Source organism: Hyperolius riggenbachi, chromosome 12 (assembly GCF_040937935.1).
Source record: "Hyperolius riggenbachi isolate aHypRig1 chromosome 12, aHypRig1.pri, whole genome shotgun sequence".
In the NCBI taxonomy this organism is placed as follows: Eukaryota; Metazoa; Chordata; class Amphibia; order Anura; family Hyperoliidae; genus Hyperolius; species Hyperolius riggenbachi.
In genome coordinates, this window is record NC_090657.1 from 70,388,446 (window position 1) to 70,410,221 (window position 21,776).

Sequence of the window (21,776 nt, forward strand, 5' to 3'; positions counted from 1 at the left end):
TGTTTTTATTTTTTTTTCAAGGCATTTTACCTTTACAACAGATTACATAATAATGTAACAGGTCACAACAACAATATTTCATAAAAACAGTACTGTGCATTTTTGGATATGGAGACAACTTTGCATGTATGAAAAGTAACAAGCTGTTTGTAAGTAGGTGACGGTCTGTGTACACAAGATAAACATACGCCATTATTAACATCAGAAATAAAGACACTGGTGTATTAAATCCTGCAGTATTTACTGTTGGGAAATCCTCTTGCCAGCAGACTTTGGAAGAGCACACGCTCCCACAGGGGAGGATAAATGCAGTCATTTAGTCACATGCATGTAATTCCCCCTGCGGGGCTGTAGAGACACTGGATCATTCCAATAACATTCTACAGTTCCCATGGGAGCATCAGGGAAAGTGGGACACTTCTTAGTGAGTCGGCTTTACGTCCCCACAAGAAAACGTACAAGCCAAGCAGCGGACAGCTCTGTCTGTCACATCATCACCATGCATTCTGCGCAAGTCAGCAAGCCGCTCATGCACAGTATGCACTAATGAGTTATTATTTATATAGGGCAGCGCTGTACTGAGTATATAGTCTTGTCATTTAACTGTCTCTCACAGGAGCTCACAATCGGCAGCACGGTGGCGTAGTGGTTAGCGCTCTCGCCTTGCATTACTGGGTCCCTGGTTTGAATCCCAGCCAGGTCAACATCTGCAAGTTGTTTGTATGTTCTCCCCGTGTCTGTGTGGGTTTCCTCAGGGCACTCCAGTTTCCTCCCACATGCCAAAAACATACAGATAAGTTAATTGGCTTCCCCCTAAAAAATTGGCCCTAGACTACAATACATACACTACACAATACATACATAGACATATGACTATGGTAGGGACTAGATTGTGAGCTCCTCTGAGGGACAGTTAGTGACAAGACTATATATACTCTGTACAGCGCTGTGGAAGATGGCGCTATATAAATACTAAATAAAAATAATAATCTAATCCCTACTATAGAATGTCCATCGTAGTCCAGGGCCAAGTAACTTATCTGTATGTTTTTGGTATGTGGGAGGAAACCAGAGTGCCCAGAGAAAACCTAAGCAGAGAAAGGAAGAACATACAGGTTAAACTCTAAGGCTGCTGTCACAGTGGGACATTACAGGCGGACGTTAGAGCAGCCTGTAACGCAGCCCACCGCACAGCAATGAAAAATCAATGGGGCTGTTCACAGTGCGGACGTTGCGTTACATTGTAACGCTGCGTCACAAGACAACGTACTGCATGCAGTACTTTGGACGCGGCTGAGCCGCGTTAGACTGCTTGCACATGCTCAGTAATGTTGGGGAGGAGCGGAGAGCGGCCAGGCACATGGCTAATTAATATGCACTGCACGTTGTGACGTGCAGTGTTTACTTCCTGGAGCAGCCGCTCTGTGCGCCGATTGGCCGGCGGGACCACGTGATGCAGCATGCGCACAAGAGTGCATCACGGCATCACTGACGCCAGAGTGAGCTGCACAACGCGGCTCACTCTGATGTCCAGATCCAGCACCACCAGGCGTTCCGTTAGGGGGACGTTATGCGACCTTAACACCCCCTCTAACGCAACGTCCTGGTGTGAAATTAGCCTAAAAAATTGAATATTGTGCAAAATTCCATTTATTTCAGTAATTCAACTCAAAATGTGAAACGTATATATAAAATAGACTCATTACATGCAAAGCAAGATATTTCAAGCCTCTATTATCATGTTGATGATTAAGGCTTACAGCTTATGAGAACTCCAGAATCAAAATCTCAGACCGTTAGAATATTGTGAAAATATTCATTATTCTAGACTCAAAGTGTCAGACTCTAATCAGCTAATTCATCCAAAACACCTGCAAATGGTTCCCATTTCATATAGGAGTTTCACCTTTTAAGTTGAATTACTGAAATAAATGGACTTTTAGGGCTGGAACCCACAGGAGCGCTTTTGGCAGCGTTTTGGCAGCACTGCGATACGCTAGCAGTTTGCCAAAACGCTGGGCTAATGTTAATGGATGGGGCAACTTCCACAGGAGCGTTTGCGTTTCCCAGAAACGCAAACGCAGGACCTGCAGCATTTTGGGAGCGTTAGCGCTTCAATGCAAAGTATTGAAACGCTAGCAGAAACGCTCAGCAAAACCTAAACTGAGCGGTTTTGCTAGCGTTTTGCGGTTCAGCACACTGTAACAAAATGAAAAATAATTCACAGGACCAATCAGGATAAAAACGCAAAACGCAAAACGCTAGGCACCCGCTGGGGAAAAAAATACAATGTTGCAAAACACGACCAAAAACGCGCATGAATCCGCTTGCAAACCGCTCAGACAAAACGCTAGCGGTTGCGTTTAGCGTTTGCGGTTTGCAGTGGGTTCCAGGCCAAACACAATATTCTAATTTTTCTAATTTCACCATTACAATCCCTGTGACGTCCATTCCCTGGCTGAGATATGAACTGGGGACCCAGTGCTATCCACTACGCAACTCTATGTGGCAACTCTATGGAAACAGGAGTGAGTGAGTGTTAATCAAGAACTTTGTAAGGGGCTAATAACATTCAGGAGCAAATCATGAACTGATTGATTACGTACATTTCAGTACCACCAGATAAAAAAAGGTGTTTGGTTGAATTAAACCTTCATCTGTAAACAAGCTATTCTAGTAGAGATGTCTGTATAAGCAAAATGTGAGTCAAAAGTCTTATTTTATCTACTTCTTAGTAGTAGGCGTGGCTGAGCTAGTCTAACCCCTTAGTTAAAAGGTGTACCTATGTACTTAAAGAGACACTGAAATCTCTTAAAAATCATCTTTTTATTACAAAATCCTGTGTAACATTACTGTCCTAACTAAAACGCTGCATCCCCGCGGCTGTAATCTAACTAAATTCCCCCCAACTTCCCCCCTCCCTCTCCCCCGCAAAATCCACAACTTTTATGGTCGTGGATTTTGCTGCTGTTGGAGGCAGAGCTATGAGTCGCAGCTCTGCCTCCATTTGCATCTATCAGCGGCTGATCTCCGCCTCTCCCCGCCCCTCTCAGTGAAGGAAGACTGAGAGGGGCGGGGGAGAGGTGGGGATCCGGGCTGACAGACGCGCTGAGAGGCAGAGCTGCGGCTCATAGCTCTGCCTCTCACGGAAGCGCTGCCCGGATTGCCCCCCAGGGAGTTTGGGGGGATTTAGTAAGATTACAGCGTCGAGGATGCAGCAGTTTAGGTACGGCAGGGATGTAACACAGGTTTTTGTAATAAAAAGAGGATTTTTAAGACACTTCAGAGTCTCTTTATGACTGGGAACACACTTAGCAGAAACGCTAGCGTTGCGGAAAATGCAGCGTTTTTGCATGCAATGTTAGTCAATGGGCCGCATAAAAAAAAGGGATATAAAAAGAATACATATGTGTTTTGTATGTGTTTTCTAATATGCATTTTTAAAAAAGCTGGTTTTGTTGCATAGTTTTCAAAAACGCATCAAAAACGCACATAATGAAAGTCAATGGTAACGCAATGTAATGAGTTTTGTATCAGTTTTCATAAGCTTTTTTTTTTTTTTTTTTTTTTTTTTTTTTTTTTTTTTTTTTTTTTTTTTTTTTTTTTTTTTTAAAGAGGTTTTCTGATGCATTTCCGCTCCCTGTTGTCTTCTTAGTGATTTGCATGGAACACAATAGACAAACACATGGAAAACGCACACAAAAAGCTAGAAAAACGCATATTCGGGAAAAAAAGCAAGCACACAAAAAACGCACTACAAACTCAAAAGCACATGACAGAAAACACGACCTTTCACGCACTGACAAGTGTGCACCCAGCGTAACACACAGATATAGTTTAACTGTGTACTTAGCAGTTTGCTCCGAGTGGTAAAGAGCTCATCAACACCAGTCTTTGTGGTGCAGCTCGGTGCCAAACCAATCTTTGTATCCAAAAGTTAAATTTTGTGATTTATGCCATTTTCAGCCGCGAGGATGTGGCGTTTTAGGAGGGGCAATTAGGTTAAAGAGGTTTTGAAAGTAAAAACCTTGTTTTTAGGAGACTTCAGAGTCTCTTTAACACCAAACTCTGGTACAGCAGTTTTAACAGAACGGTTCCTGGATGAAATGAAAGCCATTATATTTTGTAATACGTCATTTCATGTCAGCCTAGCCACACTAAGGGCCAGATGCAGTGAACATGATCAATTTTCCAGATGATGGATCTCTGCCTGTTAAAGGACGGTAGCACATGTCCAGGTAACAGGTTTACGGGTGGTGCTCCACCAGCGATAGTAATGGTAAAATGACCGTGCAACTCCCTGCACATGGCAACTTTACGCAGTTTACTGAAGAGAACTGCAGCCACTAAAAACCTGCACTGTAGACCACCCTGCAGCGTTAGGGAATCTTGCCCAAGGACTCCTTACTGAAGAGGGACCGGTTCACTGAATAGTAAGAGCTGAGATTCGAACCCTGGTCTCCTATGTAGCCTTAAAGCGGACCTAAACTCAGAGCTTCCTCTCTGCTCTAAAAGATAAGCAACAGCGTAATAACCTTTAAAGATTTTTTTATCCCTTACAACTTACAGAACTCCTGCAATAAATAAGCAGTGGGTCTACTTCCTGCTTTCATGGAAGCAGACGATTGCCGAGTTCTGCCGAACGTCTGGGTTGACACAACTGAGATATCAAATTACACTTGTGATAACTTGAAGATGAGGGGGAATGAGACTGCCTAAACTCTCTTAAAGCGGACCTGAACTCAGAACGTCCTCTCTGCTCTAAAAGATACAGAACAGCAGAATAACCTTTAAATAAAATACATTACTTTGTTACAGCCGATACAAATCCTTAAATAAATCTGCACTGTTTCTACTTCCTGATTTATGGAAGCAGAAATATTAACAGCATGTGCTTTCAAATGAGCTTATCTACCATCTCTGCCATGGCAGTCAGGTGACTCAGGGGAGAGATAGAATTACAACTTGTTATTAGACACAAATGAGGGGAAATTAAACAGGCTACACTCTCTGAATACATACAGAGTGCATTTCTCTAGCATTCAGGTCCACTTTAATACATACAGGGTGCATTAATACATACAGGGTGCAGTCCTCTTTATTTTCCTTGTGTCTGTGCAAGAGTTCAGGTCCACTTTAACTAGTGCACAAAAGTAGCTTATGTGGAACCTGGTTGTCCCTTTTTTAAGCTGCATAAAGTTGCATAATTCTGCATCTACCTGGATTTGCATCCCATTGGCCATCCCTACGACAAATGCAAAGATGCAAAGTATAATTAACAAACATTCTAACTAAACGTTAGAAAGTCCAATGTAATAAAGCTCCATGAAGTCCTAGGTTTCCTTGGGCAAGACTCCCCAGAGCTCCAGGTTGGCCTACTGAGCACGGCTGCAGCTCTCAAGCACTCGGGAGTCCAGCAGGAGAAGAGCGCTATACAAAAGTTAGCATTATTATTAAAAAGGTCCAGATCAAAGTGTCCTGTAGAAAGTTCTGCTTAGCTGCAGAGATGAGAGCTGCTCCATTCTTCGCCATTGGCTCCAATACAGGAAAAGTTCCAAACCTTGCTAGAGCAATTATGTTTTTTCCTCACAGCATGCCGAATATTTCCAGCCATTGATTACAGTTCGCTTATCAAAGCCATTTTTCTTGGTAAAACTCTGTGAAGTCAAAGAGGCTGACTGAGCAGCTTCACTAATGACTGCAGGAGAGGCTGCCAGCTGTCCCGTGCCCTGTCCAGGGTGCTGAATGCTTATTACTAGCGAAACAGCACAGACAGATTACCTTGGATTGTGGTAACCATAAAGCCCTGTATCAGGCATTTTATTTTACCTGTTCCTCCACCTTTTAAGCCCTCTCTATACTCATCTGGGTCCTCCTGCCACTCCAGTTCCCCTGTCCTTACGTCAATCTTCTGCAATATCCGGCACTGCATCCCAGAATCCCCCACGGCACTTGAAGAATAACCTACGCTGCCTACTCTACATCATGCCACACTTAGGCCCCCTGAACACTGCAAATCCGATTTGCGATTCTGATTCCAATATTCTCTGGAAGCTTTCAAAAGAAAAACGCAGAAAAAATGCAGCATGCAGTAACGCTTAAAAATCGCAAATCGGAATCACATGTAAAATCACATCAAAATCAGAATCCGAATTGCATGTAGTGTGCACGAGGCCTGTAAGAGGTGAGAGGGAAATGGAGGCGGACATGATTATTTCCTTTTAAATAATGCACATTGCCTGGCTGTCCTGTAGATCCTTTGCCTCTAATACTTTAATCTGCATGCTTGTTCAGGGTTTATGACTTAGAGGTCTATGACACAACTGATAAGATTAGCTGCATACTTGTTTCAGGTGTGCGATTCAGACACTACTGAAGCCAGAAAGATCAGCAGGACTGGCAGGCAACTGGCATGGTTTAAAAGAAAATATATATGGCAGCTTCCATGGGTCTCACACCTCAGGTTTAGTTTGAAAAAGGACATCTCATGGCACATATCTAATCATGCAGTCATCATCTATAAGCTAATGAGAGAGAGTGAGTGAGGCCTAGTGCACATCGAGCGGTTTTTGGAGCGATTTGCCGGCCGTATCCGCCTGTAAAAACGCTTGGCTAATGTATTGCAATGGGATAGTGCACACCGGAGGCCGCAAACGCGCCTCCTGCTGCACGTTTGCGGTTTTCGGAAGCGTTTCATCCTCAATGTAAAGTATAGGAAAACGCAAACCGCTCTGAAAAGCGCTACTTCAGAGCGGTTTGCCAGGCGTTTTTGTTACAGAAGCTGTTCAGTAACAGCTTTTACTGTAACAATATGTGTAATCTGCTACCCAAAAATGCACCCAAAACCGCTAGGTGTGTTTAGAAAACCTCTCTTAACATACCTAGAATCGCTCTGAAATCAGCTCCAAAAACCGCTAGCGTTTTGTGGATCTGCTAGCGGTTTTGGTGTGCACTGGGCCTGAGTGTGAGTGTGTGGTGTGTGTGTGGGTGTGGTGTGGGTGTGGTGTGTGTGTGGTGTGGGTGTGGTGTGTGTGTGGTGTGTGTGGTGTGGGTGTGGTGTGGGTGTGAGAGCGTGTGTGAGCGTGTGTGTGCGTGTGTGAGTGTGTGTGCGCGTGTGCGTGCGTGTGCGTGCGTGTGCGTGCGTGTGTGTGTGTGCACGCACAACCAACATGAGTGCATGATCAACTCCACGACATGACCGTCCCCGTGACAAACCGCTTACATGACTTGTATTTTCCAAATACAAAGTTTTAAGTATAATTGATGTCAAGTTATATGTCACATTAAATAGTCACTATCGCCATGTAATGTTCACTGTAAGCTACAGTGTATCTCCTTAGTATGCAATAACGGTCACAGGTAAAACCCCTTATGTTTGTATAGCCCATCAAAATGAGATGAGATTTGAAGCCTTTCTTATTGTACCTTTCACTCATAACCAGCATTATGTATTTCAGTAGTTTGTGCTGCACTAGCTCTTTTGTGGGAATGAACTAGATAGGCTAGCCTTTTCTTCCTATACACTATATATCAGTGAGCCTTGAGCACCCATGACTCGTCCATGTCATTGGTTCATAAAAACTGATGTATAAGGAACACCCCAAAAGACCTGCTGTTTCTGAGATGCTCTGATTAGGTTGTCTAGTCATCACATTTACACATAGAAATTGGGGAACATAGCTACCTTTTATGCACAAACACTGCTCCACAGCAGCCTATGTGTACTGCACCACCTGAAAAACGGCCAGCATCTCCATTCCTCTACCTGCAACCCCCCTCACACTGATGCCCAATCCCTGTTTGAAAGTTCTGCCCTCACACATCTGTGATCCATAGCCATGTCTGAACCTTGCTCTGCTCACACATCTGTGATCCGTAGCCAGGTCTGAACCTTGCTCTGCTCACACATCTGTGATGTGTAGCCAGGTCTAAACCTTGCTCTGCTCACACATCTGTGATCCGTAGCAAGGTCTGAACCTTGTTCTGCTCACACATCTGTGATCTGTAACGAGATCTGAACCTTGTTCTGCTCACACATCTGATGTATATATAGCTAAGTCTGAACCTCTGCGTATATATGTGTGTGTATTATATATATATCCTATATACCCAGTGTTCAAGTCATGGGACAAGGTTTTTAAAGTGAACCCGTGGGATATGGAGGATGCCATATTCATTTCCTTTTAAGCAATACCAGTTGCCTGGCTGTCCTGCTGATCCTCTGCCTCTAATACTTTCAGCCATAGACCCTGAACAAGCATGCAGCATATCAGGTGTGTCTAACAAGATTGTCAGAACTGACAAGATTAGCCACATGCTTGTTTCTGGTGTGATTCAGACACTACTGCAGCCAAATACACCAGCAGGGCTGCCAGGCAACTGGTATTGTTTAAAAGTAAATAAATATGGCAGCCTCCATATCACTCTCACCTTAAGTTCATTTTAAAATGCCATGGCTGGTGTACAGTGTCCACAGTGTACAGGCTGCCGCAGGAGGGTGTTTTGTACGGCACCCAGTAATTTATGATTTGCACCACTGAAGGGATATGAGAAAGCATTATATCTGCATTTCTGAACAGGGAGCAATGCGAGGTGGACTTAATTACACTTACACTATAACTAAACGTATCCTATAAGAAAGTATAGATTTGAAACTGGCTCACCTGAGAAAAGCGTAATGATTGAACATCTGTTTGGGGTTTACAAAGGTTAATACTGTTTGGGGTTTACAAAGGTTAATACTTGTGCCCTCTCCCTAGGAAGATACCAGCAGATGTAAGGTATTCCACACATTCCTGGCTACCCAGAGGGTATACCGATCACATTGTTTCATCCTGAAACCTGCGCCTGGCTAATCTATGGAGCATCTGCTGTTTTGGAGAAAACCATATGCTATGAAGTTGATGGGGAAGGTAAGAAGCTCCTGACCATATTAAAGTTAATTAATTAAAAAGCCTCTGAAGAGAAGGTGTAACTAATAAATACATTTGTTGTGATTGAAATGCCTCTTGTATATTTGCTGTATACCAAGACAAGGAGAGAAGAGCGATCCTATGGTGCATTATTAACCTTTTTACCCATTTAAGATTCTTGTGGGAAAGCTTAGCTCCCATGACCTGTGCATCGAGTATGATCATGGCTCTGTGACATCCATAGTGTACTTCCTGCATCCTGTACATGGACAGGAATAGGAAGATATATGCAGATGTCCAGACCTGGCTACAGGTGACAAAGGCATGGCACAGACCAAAATGCATAGTGATAAGACAGCACACCTGTGATGCAGGCCCTCTCTCCACGCTACCAACGCTGCCCGAAAACCTGGCCAAGCTAAGGTAGATCCAGCAGACCTGCTGGCGGCTTGAGCCAAGTACACTAATGTAAGTGCAATATTTATGGGTTTTAAAGAAGAACAAGGTTGTTGCACCATAGGTGCGCGCGTCTCTCTTTGTCTCGGTATACAGCAACTTTTGCACCACTGAGAAACAGGAACAGCACCTTGGGTAAACCAACACAAAGCTAGCCAAGAACAAAGACGTGCAGGAGAAAGATCCACTTCTACAGTTGCACTAGTGTAGCTTTACCTGACAGTCCTGTTGGTCCTTCTAATTTATTTCTCTTGCCTCTATCAGTCCATAGTGTGAGAATTAATAACGCGAGGCCACACGTTACAATTTTTTTATTTTGATTCAATTTGACCAATCTGATTCAATTTTTGGTTGATTGGAAGCTTTAAAAAAAATTGTTAGATTTAACACACACACACACACACACACACACACACACACGTGTGTTCACGATTGCTGCAATTTTAGGAAAAAAGATTGTAAGTGTTGAAAAGTAGTAAGGGGGTGTCATCTGGTATGACAAGGTCAGCGTGGACCTCCAGTAACCAGAAAGAAAAAAAAAGACAGAGAAACAGACCAGGAGCACCAATAGTGTAGTATTTTCACAAAAGGGAAAATAAATCCACAATAATACTACTACTGCTACAATCATGGGTTGCTTTTGCTTTTAGGCAACCACTGTTAGGAGAAAAAAAACAGACATTGGGAGCTCAATCTGGTGTAGCAAGTTGTATCAATTCACACTCAGACAATTACATGTGATTGAATAATCACCAAGGTGGGTTGCAAAATTGGCAACCACTGACATGAACATGTGGGGGCTCAGAGCACTTTCAACTTTACAAAGTCTGCACCATTTTTACTGGCCTGATGAAGCGACTGTTGGCTGTGAAACACGTTGTCAAATTTGTGCTGAATAAAAGTCTTAATCTTTTAAATTAAGCTAAGACTTACCAGTTTTAATTATATTGGATGCCATCTTGCGATATTAACTAAAAATATCTTTTTAGGGCCCCTCTTGGTTTTTCCCACACGGTTTAGAGCACGTGGAGAAAACAGTCTCCACTCGGATGGAAAGTCCTCTTCCATGCTTTGGTCACACGCCAAACAAAAAGGTCCACTAGAACCCCCTGATTACTGGCTGCAGGGATGACCCCTAAGAGGGGGACTAGACTATACAGGGTGGGAGGAGTCACCCCAGTGTGAGTGTAAACTACCAATTTGGGAGTGGTCTCATTGTCACTATGTCAATTTTATTAGCAATGGGAGAGACACTGTACTGCACCTGGCTTAGGCGCTAGCAAGACAAATCTATATTATTTCCATTCAGACTGACACAGATGTGACATATGGAATGAAAATACCATGGAAGGATAAAAGGTGTCCATACACGTATCAATTTTCCTAACAGGTCATTAGAGTGATCCAATCTGCAGGGAAACAATTTCCAAAATGCTTCTACTCAGATCGATTTACAATCGTTTTATCAATTATGGGAAAAATATACCTAAAAAAGACCTAAAATCTATCAAGAGCGTGAGGTCATGGGGAGGTGAGGGAAAGATGCATTCTAATTGTCCCAATTATGCATTGTAGCTGATACAAGGGGATTTGTACCCAATGCTATTTAGTCATTTGGTTCCCAGATGCGTCTGAGCTAAGTGCTTGTGTGAACTGATATCGGATTATTATTCTGCCTACCTGGTACCGATTTTTGCCTGGATTTTGACTATTGTCTGCTTGCTGCCTGCACTGATTTTTGCCTGGACTTTGATTGCCTTACTGTTGCCGATTTTTGCCTGGATTTTGACTACTCTCTGCCTGCTGCCTGTATCAACCTCTGCCTGGATTTGACTCCTCTCTGCCTGCCTGTTATCTGCTATGGCGTAAGCCTCCAGAAGGCGTCTCACACCGGAAGGGCTGGTGGAGTTTTAGGACAGCAATCTGCAGTCACTGGCAGTCTCAAGTGATAGCGATGCACTTGGGGTTCTGTCATCTGACCCAGGTAGCGACAGTGAGGCCACCAACACTGAGGACCGCATTTGGTGCCCCACTGACACCTCCATCACCGCCCCCACGTTTCCCTTTTACTGGGTAGACTGAGAACAACCCCCTGGGGTTGCATCTGCCTGAAATATCATTCCACAGCAGATGCCAGAGTTGGGAGCCGTGCCTCCTACACTGAGAGCCCCGAGCGCCTCACTGGCCGTCACTTCATGGACTATATACCACCCACTCCTCCCCCCAAAAAATACACCAACCAGGACATGTTTGCTGCTCAAAGACTGATGAAAAGGGGAAAAAAGTCAGAAAGGAATCCCGATTCTACTGCACCGATTGTGATGTTGGCCTCTGTGCTGTTCCCAGTTTTAAAACACCATATGCGGGAGGTGTATTAGGTATACATTTACATACCAGGCCTTTATTCTGACATATTTTGGCGAGTTATGACTTAAGAATTGGAGGCCTAAACTTCTTGAAAAAAAATGTACTTTTAGACCCATAAATCCAGACAGAAATGAGCCGCCAGGGAGGTTAATTTAACTTATCTATGTGGAAAACAGGAATAGCCACACCCCCTCACCAGAATATTACAATGATCTCCCTGATCAGGTCTGCTGTCTGAATTCTGCAGTCTACATTAAAGAGGCACGGCAGAGACAGTAGAATACATGCAATTATTTTATGCGAATTTTCATGTTTTCGGCATCAGAACCACTCCCTAGATCTCTATATTGCTGCAGATTGGTATGTGGCTCCACCCTCCCAGTGGTGCTTAAATTAGACTGTTTAGCTATGCAAAATTATCATACTAAACCATTTGGGGAGATCAGGTATATTTTGTACTGGCTTCGGAATTCTCAGGAACAAACATTTCTCAGAGCTGGAACAGACAGGACTAAAGATATGACTGTGCATTAACCCCCTTGGAAGTATGATTCCGGATTTCAGGGTCTAAAAGTGGTACAAATCTTTTGCATGTTTTTAGAAAAAAAATCAAGCTACTAGGGAGATCTGCAGCAGCCCAGCACTAACTCGCCTCCCTGGGATCCGGTGCTGCAGTTTTCCCTCCGTCCTCCGGGTGGCGCTGTAACCCTTTAGTGAGATTGCCAGTTGTCATCATGACAACAGACGGCGATCTCACCAGGGAGAAACAGAGCCTTGGAGGAGAGGAAGAAGAATGGTGGCTGACGTCTGGATCCCGCAGGAGCTGAGTGAAAAATGCCGGCTGCACGCATTGCTCTGCATAGACCTCCAGTGGCTACCACAAGTTCAGCTCGGAGTTACCGCTTCTGGCATCTTTTTCCACCCCGAGCTGTACTCGTAATTACAGCTAAATTAAGTATGTCACTGAGGATGCAGCTATCAGAGAAATAACTACAAATCATGGGTCCACTCAATGTTCACACCCTTTCCCTTGCCTAACACTGGTGATCCTCACAGCCTTGGGGCCCTTCTTGCAAGGGTCATAAAACAAGTGTGGACATAGTAATCTTCACACGCATAACAAGTTTAGCCACAAAAACACCTGATCTGGAGGATGGATCACTTTTGTTGGCGTGAGTGAAGTATTAGTTGGGACCCCCTTACAGCTCTGGACACACCTGCAGTTGCAGGGGCTGCTCCCCTATAGTTACGCCCCTGCATCTGTGAAACTGCAATTTCAAATTGCATCAACTCTACTGCCTATCGTGACCCAAGCAAAGGATGCAAACTGCTGCCACTTAAAGTGGATCTGAGATAAAAATGTTACTCATTGCAAAATTGTGCCCCTTACATATAGTTTATAGGGCATTCCTCAAGCCAAATACTTTTTTGTTTTAATACCCTAATTCCCTATAAACTAAACATGGATCGCCCACAGCTTCTCCATGGCCTAGGCATTCTGAGTCCCATGTAGCAAGTGCTCATGGGAGCTCAGTCTGGGAAGGAGGAGGTGGCATTACCAGCCAGAGATTTCAGAGGCAAGAGGGCGGAGAGAGGAGAATAGAGGAGGAGAGGGGAATAGAGTTTTCACAGGCTGAGGGGAGGAGATGCAGAGCAGCTTGCCTGTGTGTAATGATCACAAGCAGAATATGGCTGCTCTCATTGTATCACTGGAATAAATAATCATATACTATTGAAGCTGTTTGCAGCTAGATTTGCTGTGTAAACTATGTAAACTTTAGATTATATATAGACAAGTTACTTGTTATAGTTAGTTTTTCATCTCGGATCCACTTTAAAAGCACATGATCGATGGAGGAAAGTGCTCAGCTACACATGCTGCCCTGTCAGTACATTATATCATTACAGGGAGGGGACACAAGTGGTTACATTGGCCCAAATATAAGGTTTCATCTGAGGCCATTTTTGGCCATTAGTCCTGGTTTAGCTGAGCTATGCACAGCAAATGGTGCAATCACTGTATTGTGTATGTAGGACAGCAGGCTTCCATTACAGACATACATCTAATAATTACTATGACAGACGCCACCTCTGCTCAGCAAGCAAAGCCAACCAGCTGCTGCATCCAAAATGACCTATAAACTTCCCAATTGCCTCGTATCCAGCATTCAGCACCGCCAGGCACGCTGTAAATGATCATTTACATCACGGTACTCTGCAATCATCCTGGCCTTCCTGTACACAAGCAGCCATTGCTGGCGCTGACTAGAGATCATCACAGCAGGTGACTAGCGGAAAGACTACAGAGTTATCTGGTGTGACAGAATGTGAAAAGCCATCCGGTGCCACTGATCACACGCATCGCCTACAGATGAACACAGGATGGCAGGGGTGAATTCTGGGGGAAGAAAATCCTGGAGTAAGAATTCAGCTGTTGCTCATAGCAACCAGATTTCTAGTAAAATGAGATTGAACGATAGAGACAAAAGCTTTAGCTTTCTTTCCTCTAGTTTTTAAACTACTTAATTAGCACTGCATAGTAGAATACAGTAAATTATTCAGGATACCACTTTTATGGTAATTTTCCTGGTTCCAGCATCAGAAACACTTCCTGTAGCTATATATTGCTGTTTATTGGTTGTAGCCCCGCCCTCCCAGTGATGCTTAGCAGGGATTGAGTATTCCGGCATGAAGGAGGAAGTGCGGTAGTGAGTCATGGAATGTGTCCCATAGGTCGCGTGCAAGTGGAGTGAGAAGCATAGACGCCGACGGACTTCTGCGTAAGTAACCCCTCCGTCTCCCGTGGTCACACCTGAGGCAATCAAGCCTCATTTTAAATTTCGATTTCGAGTTGTTGAATACTCAAAAGCTCATCCCTGATGCTTAGCTTAGGCTGTTTGGCAAGGAATGTCATTAGCCGTTGTGGGGGTCAGTTGATCCGCTGGGCAGATCACTCATGGCTTGGGGGCTGCTGTACATACACCTGATTATCGGCTGAGGTGGTCATTCTCAGCCGTATTAGTCAGACGTGTGTACAGCTATAGACCCTGAACAAGCATGCAGATCAGTTGTCTGACTGCAGTTGGACTAGATTTTGGTGTGTGATTCAGACACTACTGAAGCCAGAAAGATCAGCAGCCCTTCTCACTTCAGGGTCCCTTTAAGTAGCAATTGGCAGCTTCATTCAGTTAAAGAAAAATGGCACCATTGACTGTTTTTGTTCTGTAAATGCCTGTTTGCCCCTCTAGCCACAGATCAACAATTTGAAAACACGTTTTTTTTTCACTTGGCTTCACTGAAGCCAATAGTAATCTACACTTTCAATGAGGCAAACGCTATTTGGGGGTCTATAAAATATAGTTAAAAGGGGGTCTGGTGAGCTGTCACCCTAAACGAAAAAAACAGACAAAGGGAGCCCAAATGGTGCAGTACTGTACGTCACACTCAATAGGTGAAATAACAAACAGTATACAGAGGGTACTCACAAAAGGAGGAGGTTACAATGGGGTAACCAACCTCTGCAGGCAGGTGGAGATTAATAAACCCGGCTCCACTCGGGGGTCCCGGACAGCCGGAAATGGTGCACCTTTCAAGGAAAAGGCTGGGTCCAAGGGTACCCCCTACCCTGATGAGAACGGGGGAGGGGGGGGGTATTGAATGCGCAAACAGGATGAAAGGGTGCCCAAGGGATAATAAAATGAATTAAAATCGATAAAATAAATAAGATTTGAGGTGGCTTACCTCAATGAAGGAATTCATATAACAATGAATAATCTTTAGTAGCACTGGCAATACATTTCGTGGGTCTCCACCCGCTTCCTCAGGCCAAATCAAGTGCCACGCTATGTTCAGAGCCAGAAAATGAGTGCCTCTTTCGTGGGCGGAGACCCACTAAACGTGTTGCCAGTGCTATTGAAGATTATTCGTTGATCTAGGAATTTGTCTTCATCGAGGTAAGCCACCTCAAACCTTATTTATTTTATATATTTTAATTCATATAATTATCCTTTAGGGCGCCTTTTCATTCTGTTTGTGTCTATAAAATAGGGATCACATTGATCGCAACTCTATACTGACATTCAAATCACTGCACAACTTGCACCCGGGATACATGAAGGACTTACTGAAGCTGCACCACACCCCTCACAACCTCAGATCAGCAGGATCCATAAACTTGGTCACCCCCAGAGTGCACCTCAAAACTTCTGGAGACAGAGCTTTCAGTCATGCTGCTCCCTACTCTTTGGAACTCCCTACCACACCTAGTAAAGACAGCCTCTTCCCTGGAGCTATTCAAATCCAGACTGAAAAGCCACCTGTTTAGCCTGGCATTTCCGGACTTCTAGAACTCTTCCTCTGTACCCCGATTTACCAATCAACCAATAATTGGTCTGAGCCATGCTTATGCGCTTTGAGTCCTACGGGAGAAAAGCGCTTTACAAATGTTATTTGTTGTTGTATAAAATATTGCAGTCACTTCTAGCTAATAGTTATTCGCTAAAATAGCGGTGACCAACCATACCGCTAGCAGCTTTTGTGTGCTGGGAAATTGACAGCTGTATGCTGAAAGGTCGCTACAAGTACCAGTATAAGTAGACTTTAGTTATATGGGAAAGCATTCATTACAGTGAAGCGCGCTTATGTTTCAGAGAACAAGGAATAGCGCCGATCAGAATCACAGATAGCATCATAAACACCAGCCAGCTATATAAGTACAGGCATAAAAATAGCAGTGTATGTGTAATATAGAAGTATCACCATCTCCCTTCTGTGCTGAGGGGAGAGAAATGTGTGACAGTCATGTAAGGGAATAAACCCCTCAGCATAACATGCACTGCCTCCGCACACAACTCACCTTCCCCAGCGAGGTGCTTGGCCTTGGCAGACTTCTTCATTTTGTTCAGGACAATGCGGTCAGCATCCAGCGCCTGTAAGGGAGAAAAAACACTCCATTATAATACACTGTGAACACACCTACTAGATGGATGACTCATGTAAATGAATGAAAACAAAATGCAAGGTATCCTCAGCTGCACCCAATTCCATGTCTGATACAAAAGCCCTTTTTATAATTCAAGGTAAAAAAAAAAAGTAATTTTTTGTTCCAGTCTGTAGTTTTGTTCCAGTCTGTAGCTTCCTTGTAACCATGGCAGCAGTCCAATGTTGGTGGACAGAATCACCTGAGATTCCCATTTTTCTTATGGTGTAAGAAAGTTAAAGGGAACCTCAGACAGGGTGGGGGATTTAAAAGAACAAAATATTATACATACCTGGGGCTTCCTCCAGCTCCTTACGGGCTGATCATTCCCTCACTGTCCTCTTGCGCCGCCTGGATCTTCCGCAAACCGCAATTCAGCAAGGGAAATCCTCCGGTCTTGGGCGCACTGTGCACGTGCGGCTGTTATGCTCCCGTGGCCAGGAGCGTTCTGCCAGTACTGCTGCGCAGGCGCAGAATACTTCCAGCCACGGGAGCGCGACGTGGGAGTGTGCACAGCCGGACTGCGCCTGCACCGACTAGCACCAACTGACAGAACTTTCCAGGGCAAATTGTGAAGCATCCAGGAGGCGGTGGAGGTCAGCGATGGAACGATCAGCCTGGAGGAGGCTGGAAGAAGCCCCAGGTATGTTTCATTTATTTAAATCCCCCCCGTCTCCGGTACACTTTAAAGTATATATTTGTATTCACTCGAATACAAGTCGACCTTGTGTATAAGTCGACTCCAATATTTGCCCCTTTTAAGCTGGATTTTTTTTTTTACAGACTCAAGTATAGCTAGCAAGTTAATGGCTGCACTGGGGGACCAGGAAGAATCATCAGCTGCACTGGGGGACCAGAAGGAGTTAATGAATGACTGCACTGCATAAAGAATTGCAGCCATTACCCCCTCCTGTCCCTAAAGTGCAGCCAATAACTCCTCCAAGCCCTCAAGTGCAGCAATATTTCACCCCCCCCCCCCCCCCCCCCCTCCTGCAGCCCAGTAGCTTTCCCTTTGCCCCTTTCCTTGTTCATTGTTGTGGCCAGGACTTTTAGACCTGTGTTTTCTTGGCATTTCCTTTATCAAAAAATCATCACTTACCACTACTGGGCAAATTAACGCAAATGTGAGTGTTGCTAATAGTACAAATATTACTCAGCTCTTGTGTTGACTTGTGTATAAGTCGACCCCTATACTTTTATTTAGTATGTACAGTAACTCTGTGGTGATAGGGATATGAAGGATGGCTTATTTCCTTTTCTGACTATACTGCTGACCATCTGCCTCTATGGCTGGGAGTACACTTGTGCAGAATTCCATAAGTTTTTCAAAAGTGTGGAAAACATGTTTATTGCACACAAAAGAACTATCACGTGGCAGTGCCATCCCACCAATGGGCATCAATCACTCTTCACTGCCGCTTTTGTAAATGTACTGAGCGCCAGCAGTAGCACACAATTCCCAAATGTGTCATGTGACATCTGGTTGGTAGCGCTACCTGCTTGGATGTACTGTACATGAATGAGAATCGGCACTGTTGAAACGGTTTGAGGCTGGCAGAAGAACAAACACCTCCATATAACTGCTAACACCTGCCGGCTGTCACAGAGCTTGGCCGTTTTAGGTTATTAAACAAAATTTAAATGTAGGATTTTTATCTGCAGAAGCTCGGTGTCACACAAGAGGCGATATTTGGACATTCTAATTATTAAGCCATTAGATGTTATAATTAGATCTGTGGCCGGAGGTAGGCTATAATGGCAATCTGTACACGGGTATTAGCATCAAACACACCTCGCTGGCCCCAAAATAAATAGGAATATTGATTGGTGAGAATTTTATCTTGGAATGAAAACAAAACACTTTTTTTTAGTCAAACCTTAGAATAAAACACTCAGCTGTGTATTTTCATTAGTGGAGACCACCCGGACCCATCTAGCATCACAGAATCTCCCCCAGAATGAAGTGCCGATCGTTAATGATCTCTGCTCCCCCTCCTCGGGCTGTTAGGAATGCAGAGAGCTGCAATAATTGTGGTGCCTGTGGGGAGGCTTCAAGCAGAGCCAGTGTATCGGGAGGGGGCACACGGAACACTGAGTGGGTAAATATCAGACATGATACAATTAAAGACATCCTTCTGGGACTCCCAATCCAATAACTGACCCGCATTGGATGCCTGTGTCTGAGTCACAGCAGAATCACAATACAGCTTTCCCATTAACCTATCCAGCGCTGATGCCTCTGGGAGGCTGCCAACTCATAACTGACAGAGCCTCCGTCTGTTCCAGACTGGGTACAATGTACAAACTGGTTTTGCGAAAAGATTATGGCCAGGACTGAAGACAAATCATCGTATGGTAGACTAGATCCACAGCTGTTAAAATGGCTTTAATCTACAGATTGACTGAAAAAATTGTCCTCTACCCTCCATTTACCATCAAAAGTTACTATTTTAAATATCATTGACCAGGACCAGTTTAAGGGGCTCCGGGGCAAACTTAAAGGAAAGCTGAAAGGGATATGGAGGCTGCCATCTTTATGACCTTTTAAACAATACCGGTTGCCTGGCAGCCCTGTTGGTTTATTTGGCTGCAGTAGTGTCTGAATCACACCAGAAACAAGCTAATCCAGTCAGACCTGACAATGTCAGAAACACCTGATCTGCTGTATGCTTGTTAAGGGTCCATGGCTGAAAGGATTAGAGGCAGAGGATCAGCAGGATAGCTAGGCAACTGGTATTGCTTAAATGGAAATAAATATGGCAGCCTCCATATCCCTCTGGCTTCAGTTGTCCTTTAAAGAGAGCCTTATATCATTGACAATCACGTTTCCACCAGTAGTGGGGAAGCAAGGGTGGAGAGTGGGTGGTTATAGTGGAAGGGCAGCACTCACAAAAGGGGAACACTTCAAGGGGTAAACCCTAAAGTTTACGGTCCTAAATTGTGAAAATCTAGGGGGGGGGGGGGGGGGGGGGGTCGAGGACAAACAAAAATCCGCAGCCAGACCTTGCATTGCAGCATGTTACAGTAGCAGGGCAGTAGTTATGGGAAGGTCATACTGGAGGGCAGGGGTGTGACTGCAAATTATGAGTGCACCCCTCTTTGAACAAAACTTTTTGGGCCCCCAATATTCAAACCCCAATCCCCATCTCCCCTTGGTGGCAATCACAGCCAGGAGTCCTACAACAAGGGTGACCAACATGTGGGGCCACAACATCTGATCTTCAGGATGGACCTGTTTAGAGCATACATGTCTAAACAGCCATTAAATTTGCCCTCACCTTGGTTTCCTCACTTTGAATTATATTTGGCCCACTCTAGACCACCAGAAAAGCTATATTGGAGGGTAAACCCTAGATCACCATGAAAGCCTTATAAGAAGGGGAACAACACTAGATACCAGGGAACTGTATAGGAAAGGGAAGGGGGCCACTAGACACCAGTGAACTGTATAGGAAAGGGAAGGGGGCCTCTAGACACCAGGGAACTGTATAGGGGTAGGAGGGGGCCTCTAGACACCAGGGAACTGTATAGGGGTAGGAGGGGGTCACTAGACACCAGGGAACTGAAATAGGGAGGGAGGACCACATCAGGGAATTGTAGAGATGAGGGAGAGAAGACACATACACATCAGGGCACTGTATGGATGATGGAGAGGAGCTATTTGACACCATGGAACTTTATAAGGGAGAGAGGTGGCCACTAGACATTCAGGTTGGCCCACGACTTGGTCTCAGAGCTCAATTTTGTCCCACTTTGTATTGGAGTTCGACACCCCTGGTTTAGAGGGAGGGAGGGTACATTGGTGGGGCCCCCACAGCTCTGGACCCCCTGTGGTTGCAGAGACTGCACCCCCTATAATAACATCCTTGCTGGAGGGGCAGCGCTGGAAAACCCTATTGCTATATCTGGAGTGGAACCTGTGGTCATCTAGCTATGCCACTGCAGGCAGGACTGACATATGAGCCATGGCGGTACAATGAAGCACTGCAGAATACTGAAACGTGAGGTACAGGGAAGACTGAGCGATGCAAAGTTAGGAGATACAAAAATACCCTCAAATGCATGAGAGTAAGCAGGAAGGATGGTGTGTGAGGTACAAACAGGAACGAGGTAGAGAAAGTAGTACTGATGTATAATGAGGTGCATAGAGAATCGGGCTAATATGTGGCACAGAGAGGGATGAGCTATAATGAGTTCTGGGGTACAGAGACCTGAAGAATAATGGGGTAGGTGACATGCAGAAGTAATATTAATTGTCCTGCAGCCAGTCATTTGTCAGTCTGCTCCGAGCCTCCCCAGCAGTCATCCCTTTTACCACCAGGGCTCTGAAGATGACGGATGGGTCTGGGTGCAGTTATTTGCTGACACTGGTGAAAAAAACTGTTACAGGCAATTGGAGCTTGTTGAAGGAGAAGCAATAGCTGCAAAATCATTAAGTAGTGCTAAATTCGGTGTTAGTCCTGCCTCCGTTTATACATGAACTGCACACAATTATTCTGCATTACAATAGAATCTGTGGTGTTTGCTTTTGTACTGTTATTTGTCTATTATGTTTAGTGCTGAAAAGATCTGCATTAACATGTAAATTATAGGCTAGCAATGAATATTTCATATTTAACAATTAAAGCCTTCGGGTGGAAGCTCTGAAATGCTCTGTGGCGGATTTATCAATATTGGCGCAGTGAAAGTTGAAGCCAAAATGGAGCTGTTGCCCGTGGCAACCAGTCAGGTTTCCGATCCTGTTCACAGTGCTCTGTTGGGTTGCAGAATAATTCTGCATGTAAACTCTCAGCCCATACAATTCCATGGGGCTGTTCACAGTACGGATCACGCTATTCTAACTCGTATAGCATGCAGGGCTTGTATTAACCCCTTAAGGACCGTAGGCTTACACCCCCCTAGTGACCAGGTTATTTTTTTGCTAATTAGGCCCCTGCAGCTTTAAAGGGAACCTAAACTGAGAGGGATATGGAGGTTTCCTTTTAAACAATACCAGTTGCCTGGCAGTCCTGCTGATCTCTTTGTCTGGAGTAGTGGCTGAATCACACACCTGTAACAAGCAT

General features: G+C 44.5%; 1 protein-coding gene and 1 long non-coding RNA gene across 10 annotated transcripts in view; one reads left to right on the forward strand and one right to left on the reverse strand.

Annotated features, from left to right (window-relative positions):
- LOC137542039 (uncharacterized) overlaps window positions 1-21,776 on the forward strand; it is a 713,380-nt gene that overhangs the window by 295,784 nt on the left and 395,820 nt on the right. For all 8 annotated transcript variants that reach the window (XR_011025333.1, XR_011025337.1, XR_011025331.1 and 5 more), the window contains one exon: window positions 8,760-8,912. This is a non-coding gene — a long non-coding RNA (uncharacterized lncRNA). The remainder of the gene's footprint in view (window positions 1-8,759; window positions 8,913-21,776) is intronic.
- LOC137542033 (arf-GAP with SH3 domain, ANK repeat and PH domain-containing protein 1-like) overlaps window positions 1-21,776 on the reverse strand; it is a 307,340-nt gene that overhangs the window by 139,539 nt on the left and 146,025 nt on the right. For both annotated transcript variants that reach the window (XM_068263631.1, XM_068263630.1), the window contains exon 2: window positions 16,591-16,663. In XM_068263631.1, coding sequence (XP_068119732.1) covers window positions 16,591-16,663 — 73 coding nt within the window. The remainder of the gene's footprint in view (window positions 1-16,590; window positions 16,664-21,776) is intronic.